At 46.0% G+C, this 14832-nt stretch overlaps 1 protein-coding gene and 1 long non-coding RNA gene across 5 annotated transcripts in view; one reads left to right on the forward strand and one right to left on the reverse strand.

Moving 5' to 3' along the window:
* The window catches only part of LOC142599232 (uncharacterized), a 537129-nt gene that overhangs the window by 415213 nt on the left and 107084 nt on the right, over nucleotides 1-14832 (reverse strand). The gene's annotated exons all lie outside the window — the stretch shown is intronic.
* The window catches only part of LOC142599161 (tyrosine-protein kinase Fer-like), a 278954-nt gene that overhangs the window by 123327 nt on the left and 140795 nt on the right, over nucleotides 1-14832 (forward strand). For all 4 annotated transcript variants that reach the window (XM_075738921.1, XM_075738920.1, XM_075738922.1 and 1 more), the window contains one exon: nucleotides 3854-3946. In XM_075738921.1, coding sequence (XP_075595036.1) covers nucleotides 3854-3946 — 93 coding nt within the window. The remainder of the gene's footprint in view (nucleotides 1-3853; nucleotides 3947-14832) is intronic.

Below are 14832 nucleotides of genomic sequence, written 5' to 3' on the forward strand. Positions count from 1 at the left end.
CAGGGCTTTGTCCCATGGCATTCTACCAAGCAGATCCTTGAAGAGGCCAAAATCTGCTCTCCTGAAGTCCAGGGTAGTCCCTGCCCTCCTCGCAGCCCTGAGGATCCTGAATTCCACCATGTCGTGGTCACTGCAGCCAAGGCTGCCCTTGAGCTTGACATCCCCTACCAGGCCCTCCTTATTGGTGAGGACAAGGTCCCGCATGGCACCTCTCCTCGTTGGCTCCTCTATCACTTGGAGGAGAAAGTTATCATCAAGACATTCCAGGAACTTCCTGGATTGCTTGCGCTCAGCTGCATTGTCCCTCCAGCAGATGTCGGGGTGATTGAAGTCATAGCAGACCCCAGCTACGATGTCCCCTGCCCCAGCCCTCCCTTTAATCCTCACCCATAGGCTCTCAGTTGGCTCCTCCTCCATCCCCAGGTGGAGCTCCATGCACTCCAGCTAGTCACTGACATAAAGAGTCCCACCCCCTCCTTGCCTGCCCTGCCTGTCCTTCCTAAAGAGCCTGTACCCTTCCATCCCAACACTCCAGTCATAGGAGCTATCCCACCACGTCTCTGTAATGCCAATAAGGTCATAGCCTTGCAGGTGCACACACACGTCGCCAACTCCTCTTCTTTGTTCCCCATGCTCCGTGCATTTGTGTAGAGGCATTTCAGTTGTGCCCCCGATGGGGCTGACTTATTGGCTGGAGTGGCTGGAATTCTTTTGATGTATCTTCCCAGTGTTTCACCATTGGTTACTATTGTGTCTGGAGCCCCCGGCTCATCTCCTCCAGGCTTCGAGCGTGCTGTAGTGCATCCAGCACGTCTCTGAGCAACAGGCTGAGAGCCCTCACCAGCTCCCCGTCCCTCCAACCTGGGCACATCGTCCCACAACATGTCGCTGGCAAGCCCTTCGAGCCTAGTTTAAAGCTCTGTCGATGAGCCCCACTAGTTCCTGGGCAAAGTCAAAAGTCCCTTTTGATCGCTTTCATGGTGCGTGTCTCTGCTTCATCCCCACCCACATGGAGGAGCAGCAGTGGGTAATAGTCAGAGGGCTGTACCAGGCTGGGGAGTTTCCTAGTGATGTCCTTGACATGGGCCCTGGGGAGGCAGCAGACTTCTCTGAGAGGAGGGTCTGCCCTGCATATCGGGCCCTCTGAACCCTTCAGAAGGGAGTCCTCTACAACTATAACTCTCCTTTTCTTCTTTGTTGGGGTGGTCACAACCCGAGGCATGGGCCTTTTGGGCCTAGGTGCTACCTCTGGAGTAGCTTGACTGTCATCCATATCTTCATTCGAGTGGCCTTCCACAGCCAGAGCCTCGTACCTGTTGCACAGGGGTATATGGGAAGGCGAGGTGGGTGAGGAGGAGAAGGTTCGCCTGCCACGCCGAGCGTGGACTTGTTTCCGTTCACTCCCCTCTTTGAGGCTGCTGCCTTCTGCCTGGCGAGGGGAGGATATAGAGTCCCCTTCACTTTGGCATCGGTCTGTTAGCTGTCCCTGTTTCTGCCTCAGGGAGGGCAGAGCTTGGTTCCACCAGTCTATCTCTCTCTCCGCCTCTCTGATGCTCCTTAACCTCTCCACTTCTTCACATAATTCTGCCACCAGGCTGAGCAGGTCATCCACCTGGTCACACCTCAGGCAGCCAATCTCACTACTGCTTTCCCCTGCCATTGCCAAGGTCAGACACTCCCTGCAGCCTGAGAGCTGGGTGGTTGCATGCTTCTGTGGCAGCTCTGTCTGTGTCACCACATGCCTTCTGGCGAGCACAGAGCTTAGGGCTTTCTGCCTGGTGGGCGCCATGGCTGAGCTCCTTCTATGAGAGAGTGATGACCACCAGTGGACTCTCCTCTTGAGCAGGTAGACTGACTAGGCCCTGCCTGCATGAACTGCCGCACGAACTAACTCGCCACACCCTGGCTGACACACAGCACTCCCTAGGCTGCTTTTTATAGGCATCGGGGGCGGACGTCGTTGCTTTGGCACTCCCAGGTCTCGTCAGCGGTTCCCGTGAGAGCAGCCGGCTCATGGCTGGTTTCTTCTGCGTCCCTGGCATTTCCCTGCCTCTGGAAAGTCAGGAAAAACCCCCTGTGCGCCTAGATCTGCTGCTCTGCTGCGGGTCAGGCCGGCACCGGAGCTGCACTCTTCGGCGACTGAATTTTTATATATATATATAATTTATATATATATATTCAGATTTAAAACTGTCTTTCTCTTTTCACTTCTAATTCAACATACTTTCTTATTTTCCTACTCATTAAGAAGTTCAGGAAGTAATAATATTCACCTTATACTGGCTGCTGTTCATCCTTCTCAGGATAATTTGTTATCATCCTCCCCCCACCTCTCCCTTCTTCCCAGGCTGAACTTCACTCCTGATTTCTCTCCTTCCTTCCCCCTCCCCCCCGAGCGGCACAGGGGGACAGTGAATGGGGGTTGCAGTCAGTTCATCACACGTTATGTCTGCTCCTCCTTCCTCCTCAAGGGGAGGACTCTTCACACTCCTCCCCTGCTCCAGTGTGGGGTTCCTCTCATGGGATACAGTCGTCCATGAACTTCTCCAACTTGAGTCCTTCCCACGGGCTACAGTCCTTCACGAACTGCTCCAGCATGGGTCTCTTCCACAGGGTGCAGATCTTCAAGAACAGACTGCTCCAGCGTGGGTCCCCCATGGGGTCACAAGTCCTGCCAGCAAACCTGCTCTGGCGTGGGCTCCTTTCTCCACAGGTCCACAGGTCCTGCCAGGAGCTTGCTCCAGCATGGACTTCTCATGGTGTCACAGTCTCCTTCAGGTGCATCCACCTGCTCTAGTGTGGGGTCCTCCATGGGCTGCAGGGGAATCTCTCCTCCCCCATCATCCTCCATAGGCAGGAGGGAGACAGCCTGCTTCACCATGGTCTTCACCATGGGTTGCAGGGGGATCTCTGCTCCGGTGTCTGGACCACCTCCTCCCCCTCCTTCTTCACTGGCCTTGGTGTCTGCATAGCTGTTCCTCTCACATATTCTCACTCCTCTCTTCTGGCTGCTGTGTCACAGCAGTTTTTCCCCATTCTTAAAGTATTTTATCATAGAGGTGCTACCACCATTGCTGATTGGCTCAGCTTTGGCCAGCGGCGGGTCCCTCTTGGATCCAGCTGGCATTGGCTCTCTCAGACCTAGGGGAAGCTTCTAGTAGCTTCTCACAGAAACCACCCCTCAAGCCCCACCCCCCCACTACCAAAACCTTGCCATGGAAACCCAATATAGATCTTTAAAGTCTGATTCAATGTTGCAGTTTTAGTGAATAGCTCTGTTCTTAAAGGATTTAAAATCCAGATAGTGGTGCCTGCCCCTGTGGTTTATTGTAGTTCCAGAAAAGAAATGGATCTTATTACTTGCACTGATTGGTATTAATGTTTACAAGTATGGTATTGAGACAATCAGATTAATAAAAGAAGAAAACAAATTAAGTAAGGATAATGCAGGTATGTACGTATGGGGTTTGTTATGTATGGGTTTATTATATGGTGTCAAACCAATACCCTTTTAAAAAATAGGTATTTCGCAACGGCTGAGAATTAGGATCTCTATCTTTAGGATACTAAAAAATTTCAGATTTCTTATAGTTAACAATTGTGATATTTAAAATAATTGCTCTAAATATTTATGGAATCTTTTAGCTCTTCAATTGGTATTCATTAGCATAATCCCACTGATGTTGACACAAGCTTGATGGTTTGTATCAGTAGCAGATCAGTCCCTATCTTTTATTCAAACAAAATCCATGACTCTATATTCCATGTCCTCCAGTAATTCAATTATTAATGCACAGAGGTAAATCCATATTGATTTGCTTGGTTTTACTGGAGATATTGCTTTTTCTCCTAGGACAAGAAGGACAAAGTCTCAAAGTTGGACACTATACGTCACTCCATAGCCGGAATTATAAGATCTCCAAAATCCATGTTGGGCTCATCATCAGTAAGTAGTATCAATGATGTAGAATTCTCTTATTTTTACAGCTTAAGTAGGATTTTTTTTGTGAAATATCACACATTTCTATTTACACAGAAAAAAATAGATTAAAATGACATTATAAAAAGCACCTTTCTGACTATCTGTGGATGTGATAATATCGTGACACAATAGTATGTCAGAACAACTTTATTGCATTTCAGAAAAAAGAATTTGTACATTCTTTGCCACTCCCAGACTGGTGCTATACTTGAAAGATTACCATTTCCTGTGTGGTAGATTTATTAGTAATGCTGTATATTATGATATTCTGCAGTAGGTTAGATGGTCAGGCATCTTTTACCCATCATTGCAATAATGATATTTCCTATATTTATTATAGAGGCACTATCATATAAATTATTATTACTACTACTACTACTACGTGTGGTGGGTTAACCTTGGCCAGATGCCCACTAAGTCATTCTCTCACCCTCTCCTCCTCAACAGAACAGGGGGAGAAAATAAGATTAAAAAACTCATGGGTCGATTGGGAGATTGCTTACCAATTGGGCAAAACACACTTGGCTTGGGGAAGATTAATTTGATGCAAATTAAAAATAGAGTAGGAAAGTGAGAAACAAAGACAAAACTAAAAATACTTTCCCCTCACGTCCCTCTTCTTCCCAGGCTCAACTTCATTCCTGACTCTTTTACCTCCTCCTACCCAGAGCAGCACAGAGGGGATGGGAAATGGGGGTTGCAGTCAGTTCATAATACTTGTTTCTGCCACATCTTCCTCCTCACACTTTTCCCCCCACTCCAGTGTGGGGTCCCTCCCCTTGGATACAGTTCTTCAAGAACTGCTCCAGTATGGGTCCTTTCCATGGGGTGCAGTCCTTCAGGAACAGACTGCTCCAGTGTAGGTCCCCCACAGGCTGCAGTTCCTGCCAGAAAACCTACTCCTGCCTGGGCTCCTCTCCACAGGCTGCAGTTTCCTTCAGGGTATATCAATCTGCTGTGGCATGGGGTCATCCATAGGCTGCGGTGTGGATATCTGCTCCATCATGGTCCTCCATGGGCTGCAGGGGGACAACCTGCCTTCACCATGGGGAATCACCGGCAGGGGAATCTCTGCTCCAGCGCCTGAAGCATCTCTTCCCCCTCCTTCACTGACCTTGGTGTCTGCAGGGTTGTTTCTCTCACATTTTTTTCTCACTCCTCTCTCTCATAGCTGCTGCACAGCAGTTTTTACCCTTTATTAAATATGTTATCACGGAGGTGCCACCAGCATCTCTGGCTCAGCTTTGGCTTGTAGTGGGTCTGTTTTGGAGCCAGCTGCAACTGGCTCTCCATCACAGGGGCAGCCTCTGGTGTCTTCTCAAAGAGGTCACCCTTGCAGCCCCCTTGCTACCAACACGTTGTCATGTATACCCAATACGAGCCTCAAGAACTGGTGCTATTTATGTGATTACATATTATACATCTTGTTTCAATCCCCACTCATTGAGTATCTCTTACTTCTAGTTGGTTTTTGTTTAGGTTCCCCAATGGATGGAGAAAGTTTCTTGTTAGCCAAATATGAAAAAAAACCTTCCTCCTGAAAACTTGGCTGTGTTTTCCTGAAGTAGAACAGATGATTGTCCCAACCTCATCAAAACAAACAAACAAACAAAAAATTGAAGCTGAGCAGAATTCTTAAAACTGCCCTTTAATTGTGATCTTGTCACCTGAAATATTAGATCAAAATAGCATTTTTGAGAAACACTTAGAATGAACAGGCCTTCTATTTTATTGGTCACTCTTAGATTACATACAAGGACCCAGTAAAATGTATTTTAGCTAAACAATATCTAAGATGTGTGTAAAAGATTACAGTTGCATAGGTATATATATACACATACATATATATAGTGTATGTATAGGAAAATTGTATAGTGATAGAGAAGTGGAATAATAAATATGATAATGAGATAAAATTAGGACAGGAACACTTCTCATACAAAAATTTTGAAAGTTGTTTGACATATTTAAAATGTTATAGGAAATGCCCTGCTAAAATATAAAAATATCCCTAGTGAGAAATGGAATTCCCAAATTATCATTATCTTTGTATTATAAAACTGCTAATTGGTGCAAAATGCAACATTCTTTTATAAGAAAAGCATATTAGAATTTATGTTGCTATGTTCTCTTCTTTGTGTAGCTGAGACATAGCCTTCATCTTTCTGTTTTGATGCATTAAACAACTTGTTAGGATTTTTTTTAAAAATGTAAAAAATCTATCTAAAACCACTTGAGACAAAAAATGAGAGAGAGAGAGAGAGAACAAATTTTAAACAAGAGCATCCAGATAAAAAATTTAGGATGAAAACAGAGGAAGTCTGTGCTTCGTTCTGATTTTCATGTCAATTCATATCACTATTAACTCCACTGAAGTTGATGTAAACCTCGGTATAAATATATGGTAGGTGGGATTACTGAAGCTTTGGAATATGTTTGGGAGAAATGGGATCAGAATTGGGTCATTTGAGGAAGAAAGTCAAATCTAATTAATGAGTGTACTCTAGATTAGCTTTTATTTAAATGAGCTTCAGAGTATATAAACCAATCGGGGGGGGGGGTTGTGTGTTGTGATTTAGTGATTTCTTCTGTATTATAAAAGCTAACCATGCATATACAGATAAAATTTGCTTCATAAATTAGTACTTAGCTCTTAATATGGTTAGCTACTCAGCTTTTTCCTGTTGACAATTACATAAATCTGCTGATTGCTAAATGTATAAACTGGTACTTCGAACTTAATATCCATCAACAAAGTATACAACTGGATTCTGGAAGGTGTATTATTAAAAAAAATACATAAAACAAATTTTTTTGATTGTTTCTTTGTTTGTTTTAAATAGAATCTAGAAGCAGAGTAGAAAAAGGACCAGTACCGATTCTTTTATGGAATATAATCTAAATAAAGACATAATGTTAACTACCTGGTTTCATATTATACATTTTAAATATATTGAAAATTTTAATTGGAAACCATATCTTGGTTTAAATGTAGTACTATTCCAAAAATGTTGTCCCATAATTAATTGGTGAGAGAAGTTTAATTAATTTTATGATTATTTAGAGAAAGCTAATTTTTTTTTAGTGTTACCTAAAGAAAGTAGCAGAGAAACCCTGTACTTCCTCAAGCAATCAGGAGTTTAGCAAAGATGACGTTAAGTGTTAATTATGTGTTAGTACTTAAATGATTTACAGGTTTGTAGAATAAGAAGATAAAGGGTAATTTGGAAAAAATACAGTTTTGCAGAAAATACAGTGAAGTTAGGAATTCAGGTGGCTTATAACAGACAAAATACAAGTCAGTTGTCTACAGCAGCAAGAGATGTAAGTTTAATCAGCTGAGCAGAGAAAATAAAGAGACAAATTTCATGTACTTCTGGTACTGTGCTATGCATGAACTGAATGAAGAGTCTGAATGAATTGCATCTTGAACACCAACTTTTTGCCTTCAGATAAAATTAGTCTGTTTTTTGCCAATGAGGGATTTCAGACTGTCACAGCCATCAGTTACTGTTTATGGGATAACTACATGCATAATTTCCTTCATTTTCTCTTTTTTTTTAAGTTTAATAATACTGATCTTAGTACAGAGGGATGTTCTTTCTGAGAGAGGGGGTTTTTTCCCCAATATCACAGAATCACAGAACAGTAGGGGTAGAATATCTCTAGAGAAGGAGACTCCACAACCTCTCTGGGCAACCTGTTCCAGTGCTCTGTCACCCTCAGAGTGAAGAAGTTTTTTTCTCATGTTCAGATGGAACTTCCTGTGTTCCAGTTTGTGCCCATTGCCCCTTGTCCTGTCACTGGGCACCACTGAGAAGAGTTGTGGTGGGTTGACCCTGGCTGAGGGCCAGGTGCCCACCAGAGCCGCTCTATCACTCCCCTCTTTCATTAGACAGGGGAGAAAAGGTACAATGAAAAAAAAAACGAAAATATACAATGAGAAAAGGTACAATGAAAATATAACGAAAGGCTCGAGGGTCGAGATAAGGACAGGGAGAGATCATTCTCTAATTATCATCACGAGCAAAACAGACCGAACTTAGAGAGGGAATTCATCTTATTTATTACTAAGCAAAACAGAGTAGAGGAATGAGAAATAAAACCAAATCTTAAAAACACCTCCCCCCACCCCTCCCATCTTCCCGGGCCCAACTTCACTCCCGGCTTCAACCTCCGCCCCCCTCAGCGGCACAGGGGGACGGGGAGTGGGGGTTACGGTCAGTTCATCACACGGTGTTTCTGCCGCTTCTTCATCCTCAGGGGGAGGAGTCATTGTTCCCCCGCTCCAGCGTGGGGTCCCTCTCACGGGAGACAGTCCTTCACGGCCTTCTCCAACATGAGTCTCCTCCACGGGGTGCAGACCTTCAGGAGCAGACTGCTCCAGCATGGGTCCCCCACGGGGTCACAAGTCCTGTCAGCAAACCTGCTCTGGCGTGGGCTCCTCTCTCCACGGATCCACAGGTCCTGCCAGGAGCTTGCTCCAGCGCGGGCTTCCCACGGGGTCACAGCCTCCTTCAGGTGTCTCCACCTGCTCCGGCGTGGGGTCCTCCACGGGCTGCAGGTGGAATCGCTACACGCCCTCATCCTTCCTCCATGGGCTGCAGGGGGACAGCCTGCTTCACCATGGTCTTCACCACGGGCTGCAGGGGAATCTTGCTCCGGCGCCTGGAGCACCTCCTCCCCCTCCTTCTTCACTGACCTTGGTGTCTGCAGATGTTCTTACATCTTCTCACTCCTCTCTCTCTGGCTGCAAAAAAAAGCGCTCTCTAACTGTTTTTCTCTTTCTTAAATATGTTATCACAGAGGCGCTGATTGGCTTGGCCTTGGCCAGCGGCGGGTCCGTCTTGGAGCCGGCTGGCATTGGCTCTATCAGACACAGGGGAAGCTTCTAGCAGCTTCTCACAGAAGCCACCCCTGTAGCCCCCCCGCTACCAAAACCTTGCCACGCAAAACCAACACAAGAGTCTAGCCCCTTCCTCTAGACATCCACACTTTAGATATTGATAAGCACTGATGAGATCCCCTCTCAGTCTCCTCTTCTCCAGGCTAAACAGACCCACCTCTCTCAGCCTTTCCTCTTACGAGAGATGCTCCAGTCCCCTAATCATCTTTGTAGCCCTCCGCTGGAATCTCTCCAGTAGTTCCCTGTCTTTCTTGAACTGGGGAGCCCAGAACTGGACACAATATTCCAGATGTGGCCTCACCAGGGCAGAGTAGAGGGGGAGGATAACATCCCTTGACCTGCTGGCCACACTCTTCTTAATGCACCCCAGGATACCATTGGCCTTCTTGGCCACAAGGGCACACTGCTGGTTCATGGAGGGCTTGCTGTCGATCAGGACTCCCAGGTCCTTCTCTGCAGTGCTGCTTCCCAGCAGGTCAACCCCTAACCTGTACTGGTGCATGGGGGTATTCCTCCCTAGGTGCAGGACCCTACGCTTGCCTTGAATTTAATTTGGTTCCTCTTCGCCCAACTCTCTAGTCTGTCCAGGTCTTGCTGAATGGCAGCACAGCCTTCTGGTGTGTCGGCAACTCCTCCCAGTTTAGTATCATCAGCAAACTTGCTAAAGGTACACTCTGTCCCCTCGTCCAGATCACTGTTGAGTATGTTGAATAAAACTGGACCCAGTACTGACCCTTGGGGCACACCACTTGCTATAGGCCTCCAACTAGACTCTGCACCACTTATCACAACCCTCTGGGCCCTGCCATTCAGCCAATTCTCAACCCACCTCACTGTCCACTCATCCAACCCACGCTTCCTAAGCTTGCTTATGAAGATGTTATGGGAGGCAGTGTCAAAAGCCTTACTGAAGTCAAGGTAAACAACAGCCACTGCTCTCCCCTTGTCCACCCAGTCAGTCATGCCATCATAGAAGGCTCTCAGATTGGTCAGGCATGATTTCCCCTTGGTGAATCCATGTTGACCACTCCCGATAACCTTCTTCTCCTCCACGTGCTTAGAGATGACATCCAGAATGAGCTGTTCCGTCACCTTTCCAGGGATGGAGGTGAGGCTGACTGGCCTGTAGTTTCCTGGGTCCTCCTTCCTGCCCTTTTTGAAGACCGGAGTGACATTGGCTTTCCTCCAGTCCTCAGGCACCTCTCCCGTTCTCCATGACCTTTCAAAGATGATGGAGAGCAGTCTAGCAATAACATCTGCCAGCTCCCTGAGCACTCGTGGGTGCATCCCATTGGGGACCATGGATTTGTCAAGTTTGCCTAAGTGATCTCTAACCTGATCCTCCTCAACCAAGGGAAAGTCTTCCTTTCCCCAGACTTTCTCTCCTACTTCCAGGGACTGGGATTCCTGAGGGCCGGCCTTAGCAGTAAAGACTGAAGCAAAGGCGGCATTCAGTAACTCTGCCTTCACTGTATCCTCTGTCACCAAGGCACCCACTTCATTCAGCAGCGGGCCCACGTTTTCCCTAGTCATCCTTTTGCTGTTGATGTACTTGAAGAAGCCCTTCTTCTTGTCCTTGACATCCCTTGCCAGATTTAATTCCAAGTGAGCCTCAGCCTTCCTTGTTGCATCCCTACATAATCTGACTACATCCCTATATTCCTCCCAAGTGGGCAGTCCCTTTTTCCACATTCTGTAAACTTCCTTCCTTCCTTTGAGTTTTTCCAGGAGCTCCTTGATCATCCATGCAGGTCTCCTGCCTCCTTTGCTGGATTTCCTACTCTTCAGGATGCACCAATCTTGAGCTTGGAGGAAGTGGTGCTTGAATACTGACCAGCTCTCTTGGGCCCCCTTACCTTCTAGAGCCCTAACCCATGGGATTCTCCCAAACAGGTCTTTGAAGAGGTCAAAGTTAGCTCTCCTGAAGTCCAGGGCTGTAATCCTACTTACTGCCCTGCTCCTTCCATGCAGGATCCTGAACTCCACCATCTCATGGTCACTGCAGCCAAGGCTGCCCCCAACCTTCACATCCCCAACCAGTCCTTCTTTGTTTGCTAGTACAAGGTCCAGCAGCATCCCTCTCCTCGTGGGCTCCTCTACCACCTGTGTCAAAAAGTTATCATCAGTGTTCTGCAGGAACCTCCTGGACTCTGTGTGCCTGGCCGTGTTGCCTTTCCAGCAAATATCAGGGTGGTTCAAGTCCCCCATGAGGACCAGGGCCTGTGATTGTGAGGCTACTCCCAGCTGTCTGTAGAAGGCCTCATTGACTTCCTCATCCTGATCAGGTGGCCTGTAGTAAACACCCACAACAGTGTCACCCATATTAGTCTCCCCCTTAATCCTTACCCATAAGGTCTCGACTCGTTCTTCATCCACCCCTAGATGGAGCTTGATACATTCCAGTTGCTCTCTCACATAAAGAGCAATTCCACCACCACGCCTTGCTGACCTGTCTTTCCAAAACCATACGTAGCCATCCATGACAGCATTCCAGTCATGCGAGCTATCCCACCATGTCTCTGTAATTGCAGTGAGATCATGGCCTATGATTGCTTTTATCTTATAATATTCAGGTCTGTACATTTTTACTTTTATAGGGTTGGTTTTGGATGGAATACTCAAGACTTTTAATTTCTTCAGTGAAGCTGACTTTGGTTTCATATGGTATATGTGTATAGTGGGTTAACTTTGGCTGGACACCAGGTGCCCACCAACCTGCTCTATCACTCCCCCTCCTGAGCTGGGCAGGGGAGAGAAAATATAACAAAATATTCGTGGGTCGAGATAAGGACAGGGAGAGCACTCAGCAATTACTGTCACGGGCAAAACAGAATTGACTCAGGGAAATTAATTTAATTTATTACCAATAAAATCAGAGTAGGGTAATGAGAAATAAAATCAAATCTTACAACATCTTCCCCTACCCCTCCCTTCTTCCCAGGCTCACCTTCACTGCTGACTTCTCTACCTCCTCCCCCCAAGCAGCACAGAGGGAACAGGGAATAGGAGTTGCCATCAGTTCATCACACGTTGTCTCTGCTGCTCCTCCTTCCTCATGATCTTCTCCTGCTCCAGTGTGGGGTCCCTCTCACGGGATACAGTCCTCCACAAACTTCTCCAACTTGAGTCCTTCCCATGGGCTACAGTTCTTCACGAACTGCTCCAGCGTGGGTCCCTTTCACAGGGTGCAGATCTTCAAGAACAGACTGCTCCAGCGTGGGTCCCCCATAGGGTCACAGGTCCTGCCAGCAAACCTGCTCTGGCGTGGGCTCCTTTCTCCACGGGTCCACAGGTCCTGCCAGGAGCTTGCTCCAGCATGGACTTCTCATGGTGTCACAGTCTCCTTCAGGTGCATCCACCTGCTCTAGTGTGGGGTCCTCCATGGGCTGCAGGTGGATATCTGCTCTACCGTTAACTTCTATGGGCTGCAAGGAGACAGCCTGCTTCACCATGGTCTTCACCACGGGCTGCAGGGGAATCCCTGCTCTGGTGCCTGGAGCACCTCCTCCCACTCCTTCACTGACCTTGATGTCTGCAAAGTTGTTTCTCACATATTCTCACTCCTCTCTTCTGGCTGCTGTGTCACAGCAGTTTTCCACCCTTCTTAAATGTGTTATCACAGAGGCACTACCACCATTGCTGATTGGCTCAGCTTTGGCCAGCGGCGGGTCCGTCTTGGAGCCGGCTGGCATTGGCTCTATCAGACACAGGGGAAGCTTCTAGCAGCTTCTTTCAGAAGCCACCCCTGCACACCCTCCCACTACTAAAACCTTGCCATGCAAACCCAATAAAATGTGGGAATGAATCAGTGTTCACTGAGCCTAGTGGCAGGGTTGAGAGATACTGCATAGGGAAATGTCTCAAAATAACGACTAAAATGTGTTGCTTCTCTTTCTAATCCCTGTCTGTGCCTCCCTCTTATATGGGGAGGGAAAAGAATGTCTTGACAAAACGTTTTCTTTGTTTCAAAATGTTTTCTTTGTTTAAAGGTGGAAAATAAAGTAGTACACAAAGTCTGAGCTCAGAATATATATGAAAATAAAGTATTAAGCAACCTATAAGTTATTAACATATAATTTCCATTGTTATTGTCTTTTCATTGACAGTGGGAGTGCAAGAATATTCTCTCTTTTTAAAGTTAGAAATAATGTAATAATTTGCTCAGTTTTTCACTCAAAAAAGCAGCAGCTTTGAAAAAGGCTTTGAAAAACAATACCATAATTAACAATGTCTAAAATGTTCCCTGCTATTTCTGTGTAATAAAGATGTTTTTATTATGGGAAATTGTTCTGGTTTCAGCTGAGATAGAGTTAATTTTTTTTCTAGTAGCTGGTATAGTGCTGTGTTTTGGATTTAGTATGAGAATAATGTTGGTAACACACTGATGTTTTTAGTTGTTGCTAGGCAGTTGTAGTGTCTACACTTAGTCAAGGACTTTCCAGCTTCTCACGCCCTGCCAGGTGCACAAGAAGCTGGGAGAGCACAGCCAGGACAGCTGACCCAGACTGGCCAAAGGGATATTCCCTTCCATATAACGTCATGCTCTGTATCTAACTGGGGAAGCTAGCCGGGAAGCAGATTCGCTGCTCGGAAATAGACTGGGCATCGAGTTCTTGTTTTCTTCCTTCTGTTTTGGTGAACAATTGCATTTGTGCATCACTTTTTTTTAATTAGTATTATTGTTGATTTTGTTATTAATATTATTATTCTCTTCCTTTATTATCCTATTAAACTGTCTTTATCTCAACCAACGATTTTTTTTTTCCATTCTCCTCTCCATCCCCCTTGGTGGGTAAGTAGTGAGCAAGCGGCTGTGTGGTGCTTAGTTACTGGCTGTGGCAAAACCACGACATATGTGAACATGATAATCTAATCAGTAACTCAGACTTGACCCAGTTTGAACATAAGCCGGCGTTATTATCTGATGGATGCCTCTTTTGTAAGCTATAAAATGAGTTCCATGGTCATAGTGAATAATATCCATTTTTGAGGAGCTGTTTCAATTGTCAGACATGCTTTTTTTTAACCTTCTTTTGTGAGGGCCATGAACTAGCTTCTTGACATTGAACTATCTTTTTTATCCTTAGAAATGTTTCATTTGGAGTAGAAATGTGTTTCTGTGGGAACAGTTTTATTACTTTGAACTCATTAACATTTCTTGATCATGTAGCAAAGGTCAGTCAAATGCAGCATCTTTGAACAATAAATGTTCAAATATGTAAGGGTATATGGAAGGAGAGTGTCTGCTCCTTTAAGGGTAAGTGGTCAAAGGAGCCATAAACAAAAACAGAGAGAGACAAACCTGAGGGACAAATGATAAGGGAGGTCCTGATAGGAACAAACCTGGCAAGTCACACTAATTGCTTAGGATATGTGGAGTGTATTTCTTCAGCTGGTAGGATAAGGAAAAGGAGGGAGACAAACACACAGAGACATAAAACCTGACCAATTAGCCTTAACAAAGACAATAACCAGAAACAAACCTGGTCAGTCACACTAATTGAGAGGCTATCAAGAAACTGCAGGCAAATGGGGACTTTGCAACTGATAACGATGTATGCAGACCTGAGGGTCCAGTATGTTTGAGAGGGGTAGGTGGAGCTATGCCAACTGATGAGGCAGTGTGCAGGGGAAGGGGGAGCAGGAATGACCAAAGAAGAGGGTAGATAGAAAAGACTTGTTAAAGGGGCTGGTCACAGGTAGAATGCGGCATCAGTACACTTGTCTGGCTGAGCCCTGCACCTGATCACTGCAGTCTATCCTATCTTCTTATTAAATATTTTCTTAACTATCTCACTCTCTGTCTCGTGTGTGTGCTGCAAGGACTATGCACCAGCTACTCGTGAGACCTGTGTGCTGTTGGAGTCGGGGGGGTAGGCTCCCCTGGCCTGTGGTGTCAGCTACTAGAGCAAGTGAGGATCCAAGCATCAGTAGTTGTAGGGGC

The sequence above is a fragment of the Balearica regulorum genome, chromosome W (genome assembly GCF_011004875.1).
Source record: "Balearica regulorum gibbericeps isolate bBalReg1 chromosome W, bBalReg1.pri, whole genome shotgun sequence".
Taxonomy (NCBI): Eukaryota; Metazoa; Chordata; class Aves; order Gruiformes; family Gruidae; genus Balearica; species Balearica regulorum.